This window comes from Diadema antillarum, unplaced genomic scaffold (assembly GCF_040938485.1).
Source record: "Diadema antillarum isolate AM-2024a unplaced genomic scaffold, OU_Dant_1.0 seq00000375_RagTag, whole genome shotgun sequence".
NCBI lineage: Eukaryota > Metazoa > Echinodermata > Echinoidea > Diadematoida > Diadematidae > Diadema > Diadema antillarum.
In genome coordinates this window covers 623,499-645,806 of record NW_027271374.1, presented here as the reverse complement: position 1 = coordinate 645,806, position 22,308 = coordinate 623,499, and the positions used below count along the sequence as shown (strand labels likewise).

The 22,308-nt window shown below is 38.9% G+C and overlaps 1 protein-coding gene across 1 annotated transcript in view; it reads right to left on the bottom strand.

Annotated features, from left to right (window-relative positions):
• LOC139731463 (uncharacterized) overlaps positions 1 to 22,308 on the bottom strand; it is a 39,518-nt gene that overhangs the window by 13,892 nt on the left and 3,318 nt on the right. The window contains exons 2-3 of the mRNA XM_071642347.1: positions 4,716 to 4,965; positions 1,842 to 2,000 (exon numbers count right to left, since the gene is read on the bottom strand). Coding sequence (XP_071498448.1) covers positions 1,842 to 2,000; positions 4,716 to 4,956 — 400 coding nt within the window. The 5' untranslated portion in view covers positions 4,957 to 4,965. The remainder of the gene's footprint in view (positions 1 to 1,841; positions 2,001 to 4,715; positions 4,966 to 22,308) is intronic.

Genomic DNA, 22,308 nt, shown 5'->3' with positions numbered 1-22,308 from the left:
TCGTTTCATTTGTTTTGTTTGTTCGAGGATATAAAACTATCAGCACAATTTACAATTCCGTGCTTTTAATAACTTTTTTGGTTTTCGACAAACAATTCTCACAAATGTAAGGGACAAAAGAAAAAATCTTTATTCTTCAGTATACTGCGGTTATCATGCGATATGAAATCACCTCCTAAGAAGACATTCTATAGCTGAATAGGACAGAGAGCTGGGCTGCACAAAGATATTCGCCTAGAGGATTAAACTACAAAATACCTGCCTTTTCAATTTCAGAGCTAGCAGACGTATCTAATATGTATAGTTCTTATAGGCAACCGATTTCTTATATATTTCACCTTTTTTGAAATTCAAATGAAGGTCATGAGAATGATTAGCTAGGGATACGGATGGATTTATATGAAGGCATTGTTCAAAGGTGGATGGGTGGGGAATCATGCGTATTTTGAGCATGTGAATGATATATTTTTATCATGCACTTATAGAGGTTGTATTCGATTGGTTTGGTTATTGGGATGGGATGGTAACTTGAATGGATGTATCATCTTATGATGAGAGCCATTTCTGTGAAAAAACCTTCGCAAATTAACCTACAGACCTGACGTGTAAACATACATGTTTGATAATGACAGTGAGTTGTACGTTGTCATGAAATTTACAACTTTATAAAGAGCAAGATAATGCAGTCTCTCTAAACCAAAAACAAGTTTTTAAGAGTGATTTGAATTACAATGAATGATCATATCTCAAAACTGTTCTCATCGTAGCTGTATTTACGGATATGATAACGGTAGTACAAAAGTGTCTAAAGCAAACCTGCAACCTGATGATTAATACAGTCTTACAAGAAATACAAAAAGTAGTGGTTGCTCACTCTCTTTCAATGTCTTATCAATTACCCCTATCTATATGCCTATATGCCTACACTTCTTGAAGTTATACTTATAAGGAGATGACTCAAGGAACCAGTAATTATTGAATGAAACGAGGTTTGGTACTTTTCAAAGTTTCTTTTGGTTTACTTTTCAAATGCATATGTTTTTGTATAACCCAATGAAGACAAGGAAAATTATTGTACGAGAATTCAATATCTGTCCAGCTAACATAAAAAAATCAAATGTGTCAATAAACAGGTACACAAAGAAGGAATGAATGAAATGATATGTTGCTTTGAAGCACAGCACTACAAGGAGACCCTGCGCGATGCAAAGCCATGGAGTATTACTGAGACGGCGAACACAGACAAAAAAATAAAAATAAAAATAGAGGAAGCACCAACCCGCGCCACCCTTGCGCGGCCCCGCCCACTATGTGACGACGAAGCGGAAATCACTCCTTCTAATGTTTCATTTGATACTACTTCGAAACTTGGTTCTTCGATGATTTTTCATTTTACGTTTTTGTACTAGAATGTATTGTTTAAATGAATAATTAATTTGGTTACTTCCGTCCATTCCAAATGTAATGTCAACGCAACCTTTAATCTTATTATCATTTTCGTTTAGACATAGGCGCCCATTATTCTTACCAATGCATAAGAGAAAAGTCGTTAGTACAAAAATCAAAGCATAAACATTAACTCCACTCATCTTCTTGGAATAGACACAATGCAACAATACACGTCACCTAGCAAAGAAAATGAATCAATGGCAGCATGTTTATCTGTTTCTTTCCGAAACATATTGTGATCGACAGACAGCGCAAACATGTTATCGGCTCGACGACAACTCTACCAGTCGAGTACTAGTAAATCACCAAATAGCTGACTGTCGATCTCAAAATATTTGACCCACATGATATCGATCGATAAGTGAACGATCAGTATCGATCCGGACACGTACCACTGCATTCTGAGGCGGACACAAAATCAATGACACTTTCGATGGCAGCCAGGCGACGAGTGAGCTGATCGTACCAAGCAATAAGCGACGAGTTCAGTCGAACTAGAGCCCGCTCAGCGTCACACGATGATGCCAGCTCTGCCGGCGGGATCTTAATATCTTAGACGGGGGGAAAGGAACATTTTTTGATTGTCGTAGCAGACCAATTATGTTCACTTTCAACTACTTCTCTAAGGTGTCTTTTAAAAAAGCAAATTGTGAAAGAAATAATTGTAGGCCTACCAGTTATATAACAGTCACAGCTTGTGGTCTATACCAATATTTATAAAATTTTGATTTTATGTCTGGAATCTTTCGTTGTCGGCATACATTATTATGATGAAGATGCAAATAAAATAAGTTTATACCATCCAAATATAAACCGGTAAACAAAATCCTATGACAATGAATGTGCAATGATCATAAATAAAAGCAAGCACGAGCTTGGATAAAAAGAAGGAAAAAAAAGGAGAAGCCGTGCAAGAGCAACTATTTGAAAGAATCTACAACAAAATAAGATATATATATTTTATTAAATGAAATGAGCATTTTTTTTTTTCAAATCATAATACGGCCAAGCTGTCCCATACTTTGTGGCAAGCCATGACACAAGCTACAAGAGCACAGCAAAAACATTCTGGTTTCATGCGTGCAGTGGGATGGGCAAAAATAACACGTCGTATGCACAGCTCCTAACACGGGTTTATTTGTCATACGATAAATTCTAAAAGAGTCGAAGTGTCTTGAATATCAAAAAGGAAATGAAATACATGTACATCAAAGAATATCCCAACTTCTCCCGTAATTTATCGTTCATTTACTCCAATAGCGCCTAAAAAATTAGATACGAACTTGAGCTTTGTCACGTATAAAAGATCCTTAAAATAGCCGTTTTAGAACCGTAACCATGGAAACAATATGTACCTTTCTTTCACGCCCATGGTGACGAACTGTGTGGCGCGAGCGGGCTCTAGATTCTGACAGCTGGAAACAAGAAACGACGACGGGCTCAAAAAGAAAGCATGATATACTCGCAGAAGGTCTACGACAAAGGGATGAGGGTAGCATGTATTACAATTGGACATCGATTTTGACAGTCCGATGATGATAGCGACGATGATGGCGATGATGACAATGCAGAAGCAAAATGATTCGGTCATGCTCATGGACAATCATGATTGTATAGTGTTGCGAGGAGATGATGCTTTTCTACATGACAGGCTGCATGCAAGACGAATTAAGGATAGGAGATTCTCGAAGGGGGAAAGCCTACATTTGATGTAATCTTGAAGTTTGATAAGCATTGATCTAATGGCGGATACATGTCGTGGAGGATGAAAAAAAGTCTACGATCGACTGGTAAAATATATCACTAGTTCACTGCGTGAAGTCTCAGTACAGATTCTATATTTGAATCTATATGATGTGAACAAAGTTCATTGGTTTTTCATTCACAAGAAGCAACAGTCCGCCATTTCTCCTGCGCATCCACTAAAACTTTTAAACATTTTCTTCTCGTATGTCCGATTTAAGTAATGGTTAGTTAACATTTTGTCTTTGTGTCAGTTAGGTTGAATTACCTTAAGGTACTTTAAATGTATTATCATTTAAACCATTATCTTTAATTGCATATTTCTTTTAATATGTTTTCATAGCCCGCGCCACTTTATGAAATTTATTTTGCTGGGCGTTCTCTTTATTCTCTGAGGAAGACCTTTTGATTATCATATCAATACCATCATATTGATATCCTAATGTGACATTTCTTGTATAAATTCAGATCATCAACAGTTGAGGTAGCGTCTCTGTAGCGAGGAATGGTCTGATTCTACAAAATTCATACAGAGTAACATACAAAGCACTTGGGGTTAAAAAAGCAACATGCTACTTAGATCTTTCAGTAACTATAATTTTGGGGAGGGGGAGATAACGTACATCCGTCTGCATACCAATACCCATAGGCTTCCTCACAACTTAAAGAGTAATGATTTTTTTTTTTTTAATTAAGAAACAGGTTTGGAAAGTTTGCACAGATTTGAACAGTTTTCTTCAAGAGTGACCTAGGTTTTGTAGAAGACAAAAGATGTAGCTAAATCGATGTTTCTTGATGATAAAAATTATTATTCGTAACAAAGAAAAATGATAAAAGAAATACATACAACAGTAAGACGTAATTCAATGGCAATAAATACTTGCACTTCAAAATATCACGTCTGTAATAAGTAACGTAAACATTAAAAGAAGTGGAAAACAAATAAATTGAAAGAAGGCAATGTAAGATAATCACAATGAATTATTTGAATTGACCTTCATCATTTCAAAATTCTAAGGCATATTCGGGACACAAGAGTAATTTCGCATGTGCCATATACCACGCCTGAATGAGTGACACACTGTATCCTGTGGCTCTGCGTGATTTGTCATACAGCATGACCAGACATACCAAGGACAAATAATTAACCTTGTATGAAGGCAGGTCCCTGGACTATCTCCTCGCACATTCATTCAGGAAATGATCTCTCCACTTGATAAGTCAATTTATGAAAACAAACGTAAGGAAATTTCCATTTAGATGCTTCAAAAATCTTGATGTATTTTCAGTATATAGGTCCTATATCCGAAATCTTAATCTTGTACGCTAATTTGCCATGCTGGACAAGTTCCAGCCGTTTCATTCGAGACATAATATGAACAGCTGTCCTTCAGGTGTTTCTCTTAAAAAAAGATGATAACGAAATCGTAAACACAAATAGCAACAAACACTACTACATCGGAAGTAATAGCCTTTGGTAATCTATGTAGGCAGGAGGATGGGAAATATATGGGAGTGTTTACGGGAATCAGCAAGCCTGTCCTCGACTTCCTTCAGCCGGGCGTCCAGGGAGCGCAGCTGGGTGATAAGTCGCTCCATCTGGTCCGTCACGCTGGCGTTGAAGTAGTCGAAGGTCTTGAAGAGGAGGTCGCGCTGGATGTTGGCCAGGTCGTCGAGAGTGTTGACCATGCTGTAGGGCCGGACCTCGCCCACGGACAGGGCGAGGAACAGCAGGAGGCCGAGGACCTTCATCGTCGACGCCATCTTGGAATCCTATCAGGGCATCATTACAAAAAGAAAAACACATGCAATATCAAAGTTAGAATTTTCTGATGCAAAACAAAGGAGCATATTCAATTCACGAAATCTACAGGCCCTTACGTATTGAAATTACATTATTACCGACCTAAAAACTAGGTACATTCGCTTTTCCAACAATAAGTGCTTTTGAACCTTAAAAACGTACACTTGTAATGATAAACATACTTTTTTTTTTACCCAGCTAGGGACTTTTTTTTTCGCAAAACCACTGAAGAATTACCTTCCGCTACTTTCAAGAATCTTATGAAGCTTAGGAAGCTACATGAAAATTTCCCACGAAGCTCTAGAACACAACTATTTATATACATTCAACTTTCTGTTACAAATAAACGAAAGCAAAAGATACTTGGATGCAAAGTTCGTACTATCCTGTACATTACTTTAAAAATGCTACAGAAACTTCAATCGTGTACAAATTCAATGTGTGTGATGCAAACGACGAGAAGACGAGAAGAGGGATTTCGTTCTTGTTGTGTTGTTGTGTTACGACGTAATTATGATCTATTTCAATTGGGGAGCAAGCCGGGAGTGGGTTATTACTGCATCTATTCATGACCTACGGACACACAAGACATTGACCCAGCTTTCGTCACCGACCTGGCCCCCATTCCCAACTATTGGGCTCTATAGAGATGTCACGACTAGATTTAGATTGTTTCTTCTGGGAAATATAAGGGCAATATTACAGTTTTTTCCTTCATTGAACTGACATATATTCTTATTTCAATTTGAAGAAAAAAAAATCGCTAACCATGTCAGATGAATACATCCTGAATAAAACATCTGAGCAAATCTGATTAAATTCAATCTCGGGACACATTTCTCTAATCTGATCAGAAACTCCACAGGAAATTGAGTTGTCAGTTTTGGGTCAAATTCGTTAGTATATCGTATTTCTGAGCAAACTATCATTTTCTGTGTCTCTGATCAGGGTCATTTAATTGCTAGGCGACTGTGAACCGACGTGTATTTTATCCTTGAAATGTCTGGATTTATCTCAGAGAAAAGTTGCAAAATCGTCAGACCAGACGCTCACGTACCATACGTATCAGAATTCGCCATGACAAGAAGTACCAGTTCTCACAGCTATGCTAAAAATTAGTAACTGTACGGTAACCAGGCCTCATTGCACTGACACACCTACATTTCTTTAATAAATTTATGATACAATAAATTAGCCTCGAAACCTATAGAAGTCGCACCTTCGTCACTTTTTGTGATTTTGCACAACGAAAATAAATATATATGACCCCTAGTATCATGTATTTTTTCTACATGTAACACTATGTAGGAAAGAAAGTGCTTGTCTTACCTAAGATTAAAATGAGTGGGAAACTTTTGTGGTCAATGGGGATTATCAATCAAAGATTATTAGGAGCAAAAGTGGAAATAGTGCGTGCGTTTGTATCATTGAACAAATTGATTTGGTTGCAACTGTTGACTGTGGTAATTGTAACTGAAAATAGTTGGCGAACTTTGTTTATTATCTATCACTGAAAAGGAAAGAAACGCTCCAGGATGCTTATATTTTTTGAAATCTATTTTGTTTCAATTACAATCTTGACCAATCAAGAATAGCAATACGAGACAGCATTAACGACACAAAACTAGAAACCACGATGTATACCTGCAAGTTGCAAGGAAACAAACAGCATTATGTGAAAAGAGGCTAGAAAGAGACGAAGGGAAAGATATGAATTGGCTGTTGTTGTTGTTGTATAATAACTTGGTGATGAGTACAGACATGCAGTTTTTGGAGTACAGACAGTTTTTTGGGTACTGATATCATCCACCCATCTCTAGTAATAGCTAGAACAGCAACATACGAGCAAAGCAAAACGCCAATAGAGTATGCCAGGTTATTGTGCTAGTAACTGGATATGATAGAGACACCTCAATGTAAATCAAGCAATATCTGCTATTCCTATATGTCATTTCTAAAGGTATAATGGAGGTCCTGTTTAATGATATCTTATTGACAAGTTGATAAGAAATAGTCGGAGAAACTGTAGACTGAACAACTATTCTAATCTCGATGACCTCTTGCCCTGTTTAATGCGTACATGACGACATGATTACAAGATTATTGTAATAGAGTCTCTCTGAATACTTCTGTTCTCTTTTCAGGCGTCTAATCCAATGTCAAAGACCGTATGCGTGCAGTAATCTCAGATAAATTCTGTGTTGCCCAAATGCCGTCAAAACATTTATCAGAAGTATCGTTTCCCACCGTCTCCATGGCAACGCTGTATGCACTTCATGATCTCTGTCTGTTTGCGAACTGGTATGACGGCAGTTCGCAGGCGTGTAATTGATGAAGATCCTTTGTTTCTTCAAGCAAAGGTTAGGGGCACCTTGACACCAGCGAAAAGGAGACAGCAAAGCCGTCTTCAGGGTAAAGGGGGTGTTGTTGGCCTGCCATGACATATTATGAGTTATGCAAGATTTAGGCTGTGGATTGCAATAAAAGAAGAGGAATGGTACATGTAACAAGTGTTTCTCAGAGCTTCTCATGCTTTCGAGTCGGATGGAACGTTGCTGTGGTAACGGCAGTTTCTCATTTTTAGGGTTGCTTGTAAACAGCCTTCTTTCCCTATCTGAGATTGTCGTAACGTCTAGTCCGATGAGAGCAGGAAGGTGAGAAGATCGTCTTACCTCCCTGATGAGAAATATTGTGTAAAGAGAAGTTGTGGAATTGGAAGTTTCGCAAAATTTATGGAGCAATGATATGACTGCCGTACCTTTAACCTGAAACCAAACTAGGAGATCTGCGGAATTTTATGACGATTTTAAGCAAATGAGATACTTGTAAGATGTATCACTCGATCTATGTTCTGTTTTGTAAAAATATGTGAAACTTTAAAATTTCATAAGCTTCTATCGACTAAAATAAAACTTCATTTTAATGCATTTTTGTTGTTTGACTTGTTTGACTTTACTGACGGAGTTGTTGGAATCGAGTTCAACATGAGAGTAGAGTATCCATGCAATATGCACTGACTTTCTGTTTTGGTCTGATTTGTACAAACCTTCAACTGCTCTATTATGCCAGATTTATGAAAGTTTAACCGTAACATGAAGATGACCTCCTCTACCACTGGCATCATGGGACTTCAAAGTGGGAGGTGCAGAGTATTAAGAGTTGATAGAGAAGCCAGACAGAGGTCAAAAAGTGTGACGCTCGACACAATTTCGCCTTCCGCAATAGACATACATGTATTAAAAAAGAGCATTCAGAAGGAGTCCAAGCTTCACATGGGTGTGTGTTTTTCACCTCCGACAAAAGTCAACCATGCTCCAATAGTGCAAGTTAATACTTTATTACACGAAATGACATTTTTGTTTCTTTATTATCATTTGATATCAATGTCTTTTACTCTGCTGAGTGAGATGTCTGTGAGTGTTATATCAATTTGCGTGTCGAGATTTCTTGGAGGCAGACTGCCGGATTTCGTTTCGGTTGCTCGTTTCTTTTTCGTCTTGTCGAGATAATTTCTCTTCAAAGATTTCAAATGTCATACTATACAGCCATTGCTTATGTCTGCTTATCTTACAGTAACTAATGATAATATATATATATATATATAAATGTATAAACATCTTCTTGAATAAAGAAATGATTCAATCAAAAAATCTGACTGCATGCAACCTATATCTTTTTAAACAATAAGGATACGTGAAATCTTCGTTAACTTTGATGTCAATTTTTTATTCTTCCCTTAAACCTGTCTAAAGCATCGTCAAGACATTCACTATTTTCATACATCAAGGTTTTAAAACCATTAACTGGCTTACCGAACATTTTATTTTGAAGTACAACCATGAAGCTCCTTGGTACAACCTACAACTAGTTGATATGATCTGAAATAGAATACAAAACTCTAAGAATCTTATTCTTTTTAACTGTTTTGAACACTTCTGTTACTTGTGTAATAAGGACTTTTTATGTAATGAATCGACGACACAGAGCTCTACACCTCCCACGTTTATTGATCGTGTACGAAGTGGGAGAAAATACCTCAAACAAGTCAGTCATTTCGAAATATTATTGAATCGTTTAAAAGCGCCCTTTGAACAGGTGGACGCAAGAACAGCGTCTTGGGACCCGCTGATGGACGGTTGAGGTGAGGGCAAGGTTGCCCGTCCAGAGCTGTGGGCGCACGCTGGCTCGAATGTTAAAGGACAAGTTCACCTTCATAAACATAAGGATTGAGAGAATGCAACAATATTAATAGAACACATCAGTGAAAGTTTGAGGAAAATTGGACAATCGATGCAAAAGTTATGAATTTTTAAAATTTTTGTGTTGGAACCGCTGGATGAGGAGACTACTACAGCTTGTGAGTCATATGCGTACAACAGCCTAAAGAAAATGTAAAGAAAATTCAACATATTTTCACTTTTTTCGCATAATGATAGAGCACTTGACTTGCCTCTTTCTAAAGGCAGGGGGAATAATATTAGCCATAACATTTGTTGGTAACGAGTCGGGGGAATGTGTACTTTTTTTCAAAAGATGAAATTTTGTGAAATTCTCTTTATATTTTCCTTATATTGTTGTACGCATGTGACATCTAAGTTATTCACACACTGCAATAGTCTTCTCATCCAGCGGTTACTGCACAAAAACTTCAAAAATTCATAACTTTTGAACGGATTGTCCGATTTTCCTCAAACTTTCAATGATGTGTTCTACTAATATTGCTACATTCTCTCAATCCTTATGTTTATGAAGGTGAACTTGTCCTTTAATGACGATTCTTTCACGTCAATTTTTCCTTCATCATTATTGTATGTTTATCTGTCTGTTTGTCTGTTTGTTTGTTTGTTTGTTTGTTTGTTTGCTTGTTTGTTTGTTTGTTTGTTTGTTTGTTTGTTTGTTTGTTTGTTTGTTTGTTTGTTTGTTTGTTTGTTTGTTTGTTTGTTATGAGCTGCAGACACTGATCTTCTCCATCAGGCGACTTGATCCAGTATGAAAATCTTGCTTGGACGGTTCCAAAATGCGTCCTGTGTTAAAATGAAGCTATGAATTGAGTCATGAGTCTTCCGAGGGAAAAGAAAATGAAATAGATCGCGTAATGCTTCAAAGACTGATAATTTGTGGATTATCAAATTGACTCTTTTCCAATAAACAGCAGTGTGACTTTTGTTTTTTTCATTTCGGATGCGCTGGACTCTGTAATGAGAAAAAAAAGAGAAGATTTTAGTTTTACAGTTTGAACACCCATCAGCTGTGCACACAATGTCATATTATGAAATTAATAATTGTTTTCGTCGTTTGAACAAGACGTCACGTTTCAAGAAAGGCGATGTAGATCCATGCTTGAACGAAAGAAATGCTCGGCGCCTGAACTCCATAAAAATGCTCGCTTTTAAGGCTGTCAGGTCCCTGACCTTTAATTTGACACTTTGACCCCAAATCGACACCACGTGACAAAAGGACGGAGCCAAAGAGGTGTATGGAATCATCTTTTCCAAACCTGCCACGAAATTATAATAAACGATTCCACAGGCGGCAAGCCTCGAAAAGTTTACGACCCTTTCAGGGCGAGGAAGTTGGGTGATTTATAAGTGAACCAACAGACCGATATGGCACTTAGCTTTGGAAATGACTCGCGGAGGAAGAGAATCAAGATTCAAAATCAGACAGAGACACATTAATAGACAGCCATAGAGTCGCGTCATTTAAGTCTTAAAGTCAAGGAGAGCTAAACTGTAAACATACTGAAAATTTTCAAATGCTTTATTTCAGTTCGGGAGGGAATACGGTGGCAAAATATGTCAGGGAAAAGTGATACCTGAGCCCTTCTCACGCAATACAGTTCTTTGACAGATTTCTCATGATTCAGAGAGATTAGAAGCAGTGATAACAAAGACGGATTGTTTTGGAAGTCTGTGCAGTCATGATATAAATAAAATTCACCAGTAGATTCTGACGAAATTACATGCTTTCTGTGAGGAATGAGTACTAAAGATACATAACTATTTTTCAGGGAGAGAACGTCGACAAAACAGGAACATTGGGCCTACATGTACGTGATTAACAGTAATCAAAGAGAATTAGACGTTGCACAGGTGTCATTGTAGTGGAGGTGTTGTTGATCGATGCATATAAGACTTTGGAAATAAAGCAGAACTGAACAGAACTGAACTGATATCCCTCATCAAAAAAATGGTAATCGCGTTATACGTAAAACACAATACATTTCCTCTCACAATCTCCTAATGTTCAATAAGCATGTGATGACCCCTCCAAATAAACCAATTTCACGTCAGCTTAAAAATGCAAAAGTTCAAAGTCAAATCGATATTCGGTGCCGGGCAATAGACGAATCAAGATTCGTCGTCATTATTACTTATGACTTGATGAAGACATAAAAGAATTAAGCGAAACAAATCTTGATGTTTGTGAACAGTGGTGTGTGATTTGCATATGTTTTTAGAAATATCATTAAACGGTAAGGGAGAACACAAGCGAGAGACAAAACAATGACCAGCAAACCAAATAAATAAACACAACGGATGAAGAGACAAAAGGATTACTAACAAAGCGTTCTCTTGAGAATGATCTCAAATTCTGTTCTACGGTTTGTTTGTTTGTTTTCTTTCTCCCTTTCAGACAATCTGGAATCTGAATAACAAAGAATAAAGACATAACTGTGTTATTGACAGTTTGTTGCTGGAGCTCTGTAACTATGGCAACTGCCAAAAGGTCACGCCCCGACTGTAGCAACTCTTCGAAAATCCGTAGGACATCGAGGTACTGGTACTGGGGGAATTAGCATGGGTCAATATCCTACCGAAAACGCCATGTATCAATTTAATGCCGAGCAGATGCAACTTTCTCCTTGTCTATCGTATTACTATCATAATCGTCTTGTATGATTAATCGGTTTATCTTTGACAGGGGTTGCCCGTTTGAACCTTGCGTGTGAAGACCCCCTCTTTTATTTTTCATTTTTATCTATTTATTTTATTGTATCTATTTATTCATTTTTTATGTTTTATTTATTTATTTATTTATTATTATTATTATTATTTTTTTTTTTTTTGGGGGGGGGGGGGTTCTCGTTACAATTACAACTTCTGGCATAGTCGTAGAGTTCTGACAGGTCAAGCGTCTCCACTGTAAATGCAGGAAGAACGTGCGCAATCGAACACGAAAGCGATCCTCGTGCGTAGGCAGAAGAGATTTCAGGGAGGTGGAAAAGACCCCCCCCCCCCCACCTCCCTGGTGATATATTGTGGCACCAGAGATAATGGTGGTGGGCCATCACGCCGACTTCGCTTGCAACATGAAACTATGCTTTGGGCATGGCAGACAAACACATTATCATTGTTTACCAAGTGTCATTTGACTTGGTGGGGAAATGTGTCTGAAAAAAAAAAAAAAAAAAAACCCTCATCAAATCTTTGGCTATGTGCCTGAGATCGTGAGCCCAGGAAGGCACGTCTCCATTCTCGCACCCTCAACTCCGCTCCCACTGGTCTGCGGCTATTGGGCGCCACGCTGTTGTGGATGTTCATCTTCTTTCTTCACTATTCCCGTCTAGTCATTCCTGAATGCTGACTGCCAAACTCGACCACTCCTACCCGGATCATGGGCAAACACTTTTGATAAAGTAATTGAGGACACATCTGTTTTCATAAAGTCCGTGTCACATATTTTTCGCTCGAGACAAACAGAACAGATTGCTAATGAACTGATTTTCAAGTTCTCAGTTTGACCTCATCCCAACATTTATGACTTGAAGTGTCATTGAGGTCAAAGCAAAAGTTTTATAATCAGAAATATTTCCATAAGTTCATTTCATTCATTCATTCATTCATTTATTCTATTTTCACACGGTCACTTGTTTCAGCCACAGGCTGTTCTTCAACAAGTCCGTCCAGTTGTCTAATATACCTTTGCAAAGAGTCCTGGAACGTCCACACTCAATGCTGATTTCTCGAGAACTCTTAACAGCGACATCCTCATTCACATTTTTTTTTCTCGTTTCAACGTTGAACTTGCACTTCTCAATTATCACATATACATGTAGCAATTCTTTCCCGGGACTCGATACGTGAGCAGTCCAACAGCTCACCCAAATGGACGGGATGAAAAATGTCTGCAGTCCGGAAAGAGACTATTAAGGGAGCTTCTTATTCCTCGGCAGATGTTGCAATGGCATCCCACGCGGAGGGGCAGTTTCGTTATAAAGTATCTGTGTCAGGAATGATATTTCTCATAGCGATAGGGTCCTGCTCTTAATTTGCACTTTTCAAACCGATGTCCGGTATACGAACACAAACTTAGCGTCACTGAGAATGCTCCATTATCTTTCAAAAAGTTTTTTTTTTTAAAACATCTCATACTACTTCAGAGAGAAATCGGTAACACGCAGAAGTCAAATTGATACGCGCGCACTTATACAATATCACAAGTTTTACCATGAGAACTTTTGGAACAATTTGTATGTCGATTGATGAGCCGTTACTTTTGCTGTTGACAGGATCCTCGTGGTGAGGTGAGCAGGAAATTCTACGAGGACTTTCGATTATTTCTCGCATGCACTAAAGATTTGTGCGTTAAATTGGGGCCCAGTTTTCGGTCCTGGCAGAATCTACGTCAGAGGCAAAATTACCCTTATTTTTTTATTGTCTTGATTGTAATAGACACATGTAATTATGAAATTAGGCGTGGATTATATCAAATTAGCATGTCGCTCTCAAAAATCACTCAAGGACGTTCAAATATAACACGACCGACAGAGGTTATTGCCTTGCGCGAATCTATCAAAATATCGAAACTTTCTGAACAAGGCTGCATCATCAGTCGAACTCTATTTAGAACTCGAAAGTCCAATGAGATAACCGAGACTTCTGCCTTCGTAAAGTAATGATTGCAAAAGACCTCAGCTCTCAAGAAATCAAGATTTCCCCATTTCTCATTTATTTGTTCACCTTTTATTTTTTATTTTAGTTTAGTGGTGTCATTCGTTTTTGTAAGTTCCTTGTTCACTGTGGTAGTGGGGCTGTTTTGGAAGTATTTTGGTTATTTTACTTGGTCACTGAGGAAACAATGCTTCTACATAATATACAGAGCAAGGCAGCAAAAATAAGCTGCTCTACCTAGCTACGAGCAGGAAGCCAGTGCTGTCAAATGATTCAAACCAGGGAGCTCACGAGTCCGAGGTCGTATCATCGGAGTCATCCCACGAACTAGACATCTACGAGTCGTACGGTTCACGAGCTATAGACATTAGATGAAGGTCCACTAGTCTTATGCCCACGAGTCATACAGCCTAACTAGCAAGTTACCAAGTGCTTTTAAACCGGCTCACCAGCGAGACACTGAGTAAAACAGACCCACTAGCTAGACACTTATTTGCCTAGTGTGTAGCTCGTGGACCGTAAAGCTCGTGGCTTTATTCAGTGTCTAGCTCATGGGTTGTATGACTCGTGAGCTGCGTAACTCGTGGGGTATATGACTCGTGAGCAGTCGCTGTGGCTCGTGGGCTGTATGACTCGTGAGTGTCTCGCTTGTGGCGTGCACCTGTATCATCCACAACTGCTCGCGTACCAACGGCATTTGCCACTGCTTGAATATTCTTCTCATCTCGACTTCCCTTGGACACCTGGTCTATGACAGAGGACACATCAATCAAAGTCTAAAACGGGGTCTCGAAAACAGACAAATGGCATGGAGAGAATCAGAGATGGGAGTGAACTCCAAAAAGTTCATCTTGGTATCACTTTAAGATTTAGAGGATTCTCGATTCCACGTGAAAAGGAGCGAAAGGTTAAAGCTAAAACAAACAGGGAGAGACTGCACGTCTCATGGCTGTCGATACAAAATCAAGCCTGGGGAAATCAAGTCAAGATATACGGTGCCTCAAGAAATGGCACGAACAGACGAAAAGTGGAACGAGTTGACCGCTTTACTCCGCTTCTCAGGAAATCGCTGCCAAACAAACAAACAAACAAACAAACAAACAAACAAACAAACAAAACAAACCACGGCCTTTCGTTTCCATTTGAATGAAGTTCATGGATATGATCTTTAGCCTTCTCTGAACAGAGGACATATTTTCCAATCTTATTCCCATTCATTGCACAAAGATACATTTTGGCTGGATAATGACATTGTAACCAAAGTACAGCGACCTTTGATCTTGACCTCTAACCTGCGGTAATGACGTTCATGTGTTGATACGATGTCTTATCTAATACCTACCCTATCCACCAACGTACATTATCAAAGGACATTAACAGAGAAGATGCGCCCGAAAAATGGCCAGTTTTTATGCATGTGTGAGTTTGTTTGTTTGTTTGTTTGTTTGTTTTTAGTGGGAAATGGTTAAAAATTGACTTTCTCCTTTGACCTACCATTTCAAGATGATTATTGACTAAATAATTTTATGTCTACCGGTCATTCTAAATTATATTACTATTAGATTCTACCTTTGTGAACTTACACTGTCACTTCAAGTCCAAGTTCAACGACCTTTGATCTCTGGCGTTCAGGAATTTGCCCAGTACACGATCTTATCAGCCCCTTTCACTTCACGTTCACCCGGGCATTCGTCAATTCAAATTCATCGAAAGGCTGTTCTTCGATCAACAGAGCGACGTTTGGGATGGACGGACGGACGGACGGAGGAGCAACCTGAAGAAGATAATTCCCTCGACCATACTTCGTGGCGGAAGCTGAAAATGACTCGAATAGCCATCACTAACATGTTTTAGGTCAGAGAGTATAGTAAGCAAATAATCAACGTTGGTGAAGGTGATGGGACAAACTATCACTTCCGAGGCGATCTGAATGTAGCTATCTTTCCGAAGCGCAGCTGAGGAAAGATAGCTTACACATTCAGATCACCAGAAGTGATAGTTTGTCTCATTGCCTGAAACTAAAAGTTGATTATTTGCTTTATATTCCACATCTAGGGTCCTAAATATTCCCATTGTATTCCACATCTGAAACCGTTTTAGCTGTCTTAGGGTATCCTCAGGGCTTAGGCTACGTAGTGACGTATGCGCGTAGATGACAAAACAACAAATTTGCTCCGCGCCCCGCGCGTGGCACCGAAATAACAGTGCGTTGCACTGTGATCTATCACTTGACCCAGGTCAAATGATAGACCATAGTGCAACGCACTTTCATTTCGCGCGTACTCAAAATTGTAACTTATATCACGCGTTAGGACTGTGTGGACCAAGAGATAAGCGAAACAAAATGACTATCATCATAGAGTGTAACGAACTTTTCTTCTTAGGTGATGTGATGGGCAAAACTACTCTTTATCACGTGATCAGCTCTTGACCAATACTATAGCAAGATTCTTAGTATGTGGAATATAAGGCTAGATTATTACAACACAATAGCAAATAGGAAATAAAAATATTAATGCGAAGTTTGCAAGGCTTCCTCTGTGACAATACTCTCACGTAAAGAGGGAATTCATCAAAGAATTGTTAGTTCGTCTGTGGGAGACTGACGAAGCTAATCACCATTTTTTTAAAGTGTATTTGCACCTTACATCACAATGTACTTTGTGAAAACATGAGAACATGCAAAATCCCCATCTACTTCATCTCACGTCTGATTTTGAATTAACTCTACTTTTTAAATGTGAGCATGGAGGGTCCTCGAAAGATACTTTACCTCTAACTCTACCAGATAATTCATATGTATGAGAAGTTTACCAATGACGCTCGTTGAAAATGTGGCTTCGACAGAAAAGCAAACAGGTGATGTAATTTGCGACATGGTGGTTTGGTATTCCTATAGGAGAAACCATCATATTGCCCTTCGATGAATGATCGGCACTATAAATGGGAGCAAGAAGAACTACAAAGTTATTTGAACCCTTTAGTGGCATATTCATACACAGAGCAATGCAATGCACTGGGGTATATTATTTGCAACATATTGCCAACATTTTGGCCACGTCAAGATACGCTGTTGGATTTTATGAGACACTCTATAGTCCCTTTGGTCAAAGCGAGCCGCAAACTATAATCGCTCCATAAATTTGAGAGCTCATAAAACACATTTAAACAAAAACAAAAATCCTGGATTTGGGAGTTTTTCTCTCACGTTTACGGTTTATTTTTCTCTCTCGAATCCATATAGGATCTCGTCGAATCGAGTCTGAATTGATATCACGATCCGGAAATACTGAAATAGGCCAACCAAGAAGCAGCCAAAACAAATGCCTTTCGCACCATTACTAGGGCAAATGAATTCAAAACTTCAATTTCAAAGATAGTTAAACGCTAGACTATGTTATTCTCTCAACCTACTGCTCATGACTGCACGCCTCAGTCTTCTAGATGTGAACGGATAGGCGAGTAACAAACGGATATTTAAGAGAAATAGTATTCCGTTTATGGTTGACACATCTATTTCATTGTATACGCACGTATATAGTATTCTATTACACCCTCTCTTTTTCTACGTTTTAGCCTAATTTCTCTCTACGTGGTCATGTATTTCCCTCTCTCATTTGTATGTATGTGTGTGTGTGTGTGTGTGTGTGTGTGTGTGTGTTTGTGTGTGTTTGTGTGTGCGCGCGAGTGTGTGTATGTGCAGTGTGTACATATATAGGCCTAGGCCCTACATAATATTAACCATATCATGATACAATGATGACCGACACATTTTACATTCTTCACTTGCCCAGCAGTAATGTCATTGGCATGGTCTTAAAGGGTGTGTACAGTTCTGGTCGAGGTGAAGATTTAGCTTTTAACGTTTTGTGAGATATTCAGAAACCACTCTATGAGATGTCAAAGAGCATGCAGTTCTAAGGGGTATCAAAAGTTTATTCGATGAGAATCTTTTTTGAAATGGCTGAGATATCCAAAAACAAGGTGAAACAAAGAGATACTGATAAAGTTGGGGCATGTCGCCTTTTATTATTAGCACTTTTTGGGATATCTCAGCCATTTGAAAACCAATTTTCATCAAATAAACGTTGAATCCTTCTTAAAATTACATGCTCTTTCATATCTCATAAGAGGCTTTTCATTATCTCACTTAGGAATGTTCAAAACATGAATCCTTACCTCAACCAGTACTGTACATTCCCTTTAACCTTGGAACCAGGACAGTCTCTATCATATTTGGCTGATATTCGTTATTCTGAACGTTTTATACTCTGAAAATGAAATAGGGTGCATTATTCCGAAAAACAAAAATTTCGTATACATTGTACCTATAGATGCTCGTTAGTTCCAAAATAAAAAAAGGTTCGTTATTCCGAACGTTTGTAGCGTTATTCCGAAAGTTTGCTACTTTGCTAATCTGAAAATGTAATTAGGTTCGTCAGTCCATAGGTTCGAAATGAAAAGGGTGCGTACTAACGCACCTCCAGAATTACGAACATTCGGAAAAACGAATCTCCTGAATAAGGAACCTTCGGAATAAGGAACCTTCGGAATAGGGAACCTTCAGAATAGCGAACCTTCGGAAAAACAAACCTTTGGAAAAAGGAACTGGTAACCATTATGTTCATGCTGCTCTTCGCACTAAGAATAATACTATCATCACCAAGCAATACCAGGCAGCCATTTTACCGGGAGGAACACAGAACCGATTCGAACCCAAGACCTCCGTTTGAAGGTCCTAGCCTTACACCACAGTTTTCCAATACCACGTGTTGTTTGTCCGTGTACACCTTCACTGTGCACACAGATGGCAGCAAAATTTCGCATAGCAATAAATGGTCCTCCCATAACCTATCTCCCAAAGGGATAACAAATTGTGGTAGCAGGTGGACACATTCTTTTAGACCTGAAAATATGTTGTTTCTTTTTTTTCATTTGATAAAATTGCCCAATATCACTCTCATAAAATAGGCAAAAACTTCGCATAACTAGGAGCTACCATGGCTAAACCATGACATAACCTTCTCGAGGGGCAACAACAATGAACTTTATTATTTCTTTTACGCATATCTTTCCTCTTCTTTTTTTTTCTCTCATCTCGATCTTCCCAGGGGAGTGTTTTCTGAGATCAGCACTCACTTTAGTTCTCAAAGCCAACATATTTGCCCATCGGATGGAGAGCTAATAAACATAATGACGTAGAGGTCATTTTAAATTCCTTTCTTTCTTTCTTTTTGAATGACGATGAGTTTTACCTGTTAAAGAATTAGGCCTACCTGGTACTCGCTAGTTATTGATTAGTACGACACAAATATATTATTTAGAGGCAATATTTGCATAAATTCAAGAAATTCGAGAAGCATGTCGTTCCGATAAACCTCTCCTGGGGTATTTCGTTCATTTGCAGCTTCCTAACAGGACTTCATTTGCTACATGTGTTTCGCCAAGATTTTAAACATCGTTAAACCCATAAATTAGTAGCTCAGTGCCTGGATCATATCATGGAGGTACAAATACCTTCATGATCCAATCATGCTCACCAGCATTGCATTCCCTGATCTTGATTTGGATGGACAAGCTCTTTAAAATACTGTCCATGAATGGGCGTTGTGCAATGGTGGTAACAGGTGTGTTTCTCGCCAGTCGAGATGTGGGGGTTAGTTCTAAACCAGCCCATGTCATTAGAACCCACTTCGAAGGCCAAGAGGGCACAGTGGCGGTACCATCTGTTTGATCGAGACAGACAGTTTGTGTATGGAGCTACATGGAGCTACAACATGTAGCTCCATGGTTTGTGCAGGGAGGTGGAAATATTTCCACCTCTCTGGTTTGTGTAGCACCACGGAAGGAAAATGGCCCGAAGGATTGTCCCTCAACTCCAGTCGAGGGAAGAAGGGTTACAGCAGGGTACGTACGTAGGTGCAAGTTGTTTCAGCAGCTAGGGAGGTGGAAAGATCCCTCCGCAGTAAGTCTGGTAGGCCCTACTTATAATATATCAAGAACTTGGGCAATCTGGGACCAAAAGAACCTTGAAGGGATCGCATAGTTTCGTTGAGATTGAACTTCAGGTTTCTAACATTTTTTGGTGAGATAATGAGAAACCTGTTACGAAATATAAAAGAGCATGTAATTCCAATAGGGATTTAACGTTTATTTGATGAAATTGGTTTTGAAATGGCTGAGATATCCAAAACACGACAATTCTTATCAAAGGTGGGACCCACCTTTTATTACCATCGCTTTGTTTTACTCTGTTTTTGGAGGTCTCAGAAATTCCACAACCGATATTCGTTTATAAAAAACTTTAAATTCGTCTTACAATTTCATGTTCTGCATTATTTTCAAAAGTCGTTGCTGGGCACTAAGTATTTCGCAAAAAGTTAAAAGCCCAATCCTCATCTCCACCAATACTACTATCCCTTTAAATGGAACATCCTCGCTTCCGCCGGTCGTCAAAAGGGATAGTACATAGCTTTGGTTGAAGTGGGGTTTCAGCTTTTAACTCTTTGTGAGATAATTAGAAACCTCTTTATTATGACATATTAAAGAGCATATAATTCTTCGAGCAATTCAAAGTTTATTTGATGAAAATCGGTTTTCAAATGGCTGAGATATCCAAAAACAAGGAGGTCCTAATAAAGAGTGGGACCCACCTCTGAAATTAGGACCACTTGTTTTGCTTTATGTTTTCTTGTTATAGGCCTAGTTACTGTAGTATTGGTAGAAAAACAGAGTATCTAGAAGACCTGATAGTCCAAAAACCGTTTGGAGAGTTGAGATGCGACTACATCATCACTAAAGATCCATTCAGCATCTTTGAGAAAGATTAATTTCTTGCTTACTTGTCATATTGTGACCAACCCTGTCCTGTTATAATTTTCTGCTTTCGGGTAGGCCTATACTCTTGTTGTGAAGGCGAACATGACTTTCCCCTTGAAGAAAATTGTCTCGTGGTGAAAGCTGGTAATGCTATCAATGAGGTGTGGTGAGGAAGCGCCTGTGTTGGAGCGTCTGTCACATGGAACCACGCCCCTACATACCCACTTTATGACAACGCTTATCGCTATCAGACGCAATTACAGAAGACGCATCATTTTTCAACCTAAAATAAAATATAGATTACTCTCTTATCCATCTTTTTTTTTTTACTAATATCATTATAACAATGTCACATTGTCACTGATTTCTAATAGCTTAAAGCATAGGGCTACCAGCTCCATGGTTATTATAGTGCTATAAAAAGTGAGATGTCACAGTCTTCTGTTAAAGCTTGGAACCAGGTGCGAGCATGGTTAGCAGTAATAGTGTTAACGCATTATTCGGTCCAGGTGAGGTCATATAGACCCAGTTTCCATGGCGATGAATGGCTATGACATCACACCATGGTACTCTGTTTAGGGCCTACAATTTAAATCATCATATGATGGAATGCATCAGTGGGAGGGGGTGGAAAGATGTTCATTTTAGAAAACAAAATATCAATCAAAGTCTATAGATCATGAACACAACCTGCAATAAAGACTCATGACATACTGTACTGTATTCAGCCTTTAGTCTTTAGAGGACTTTCTAAAAGAAAAAAGAGAAGAAAATCGAACGGGGACCTTTCTAAACGAAAAAAGAGAAGAAAATCGAACGGGGACAGGTCCTGGAATTCCGTCAAAAGTATGATGAGCTTACCACTGTGGTAGTGTATAAACAAAGAACTGCACTACTAGCTCCACGATATAAACATGGAACTTAACATAGAACACATGTCGTTACATCATACATGGTATGAACATTCGTGTAGCCCAGGTCACCCCAAGCAAGGTGATAATTATAGAGACAGCGTTTACACCTCCCTGACATGTAAACCCTGCATGTGTACCATCCATCTCCCTAGACCACCACCTGCCGAATGCTACAAACGAGGTCGTAACCCCCATTCTTCTCCGGCACCATGATTGATACGACATCCGTGCTTTCACCCGTTACATAGCCACAGACAGCCTTATGGAGGTCATAAATGTATTCTTGCTGGATGATGATCAAGAGCGACTCCTGCTGAAGGCGTTTAGAAGGACATGAAGGATTTCGAGCAGAACAGAGAACGATTAGATCTCCCTACATGATTAGATCATGGACCTACAATTACATGTTTGGCTAGAGATGTGTAAGAGTCAAAAGGAACGATACCTGACATGTTGTCGGACCCGTCGTCAGGATGTTTTCACTTTCGTCAATCCAATGCTCTTTTCCCACCTAGGTTACCCCTCCTCTTTCTCCTTCTCCTCCTTTTTTTTTTCTTCTTCCTCATCCTTTTCTTCCTCCTCCAAAATTGTACACACGCTCTTATTTCTCACGTCATCATGATATGTCGAACAACAGTTTTGTCCTGCCTAGCTGATATAGAAAACAAAAAGATTGCGTACGAGA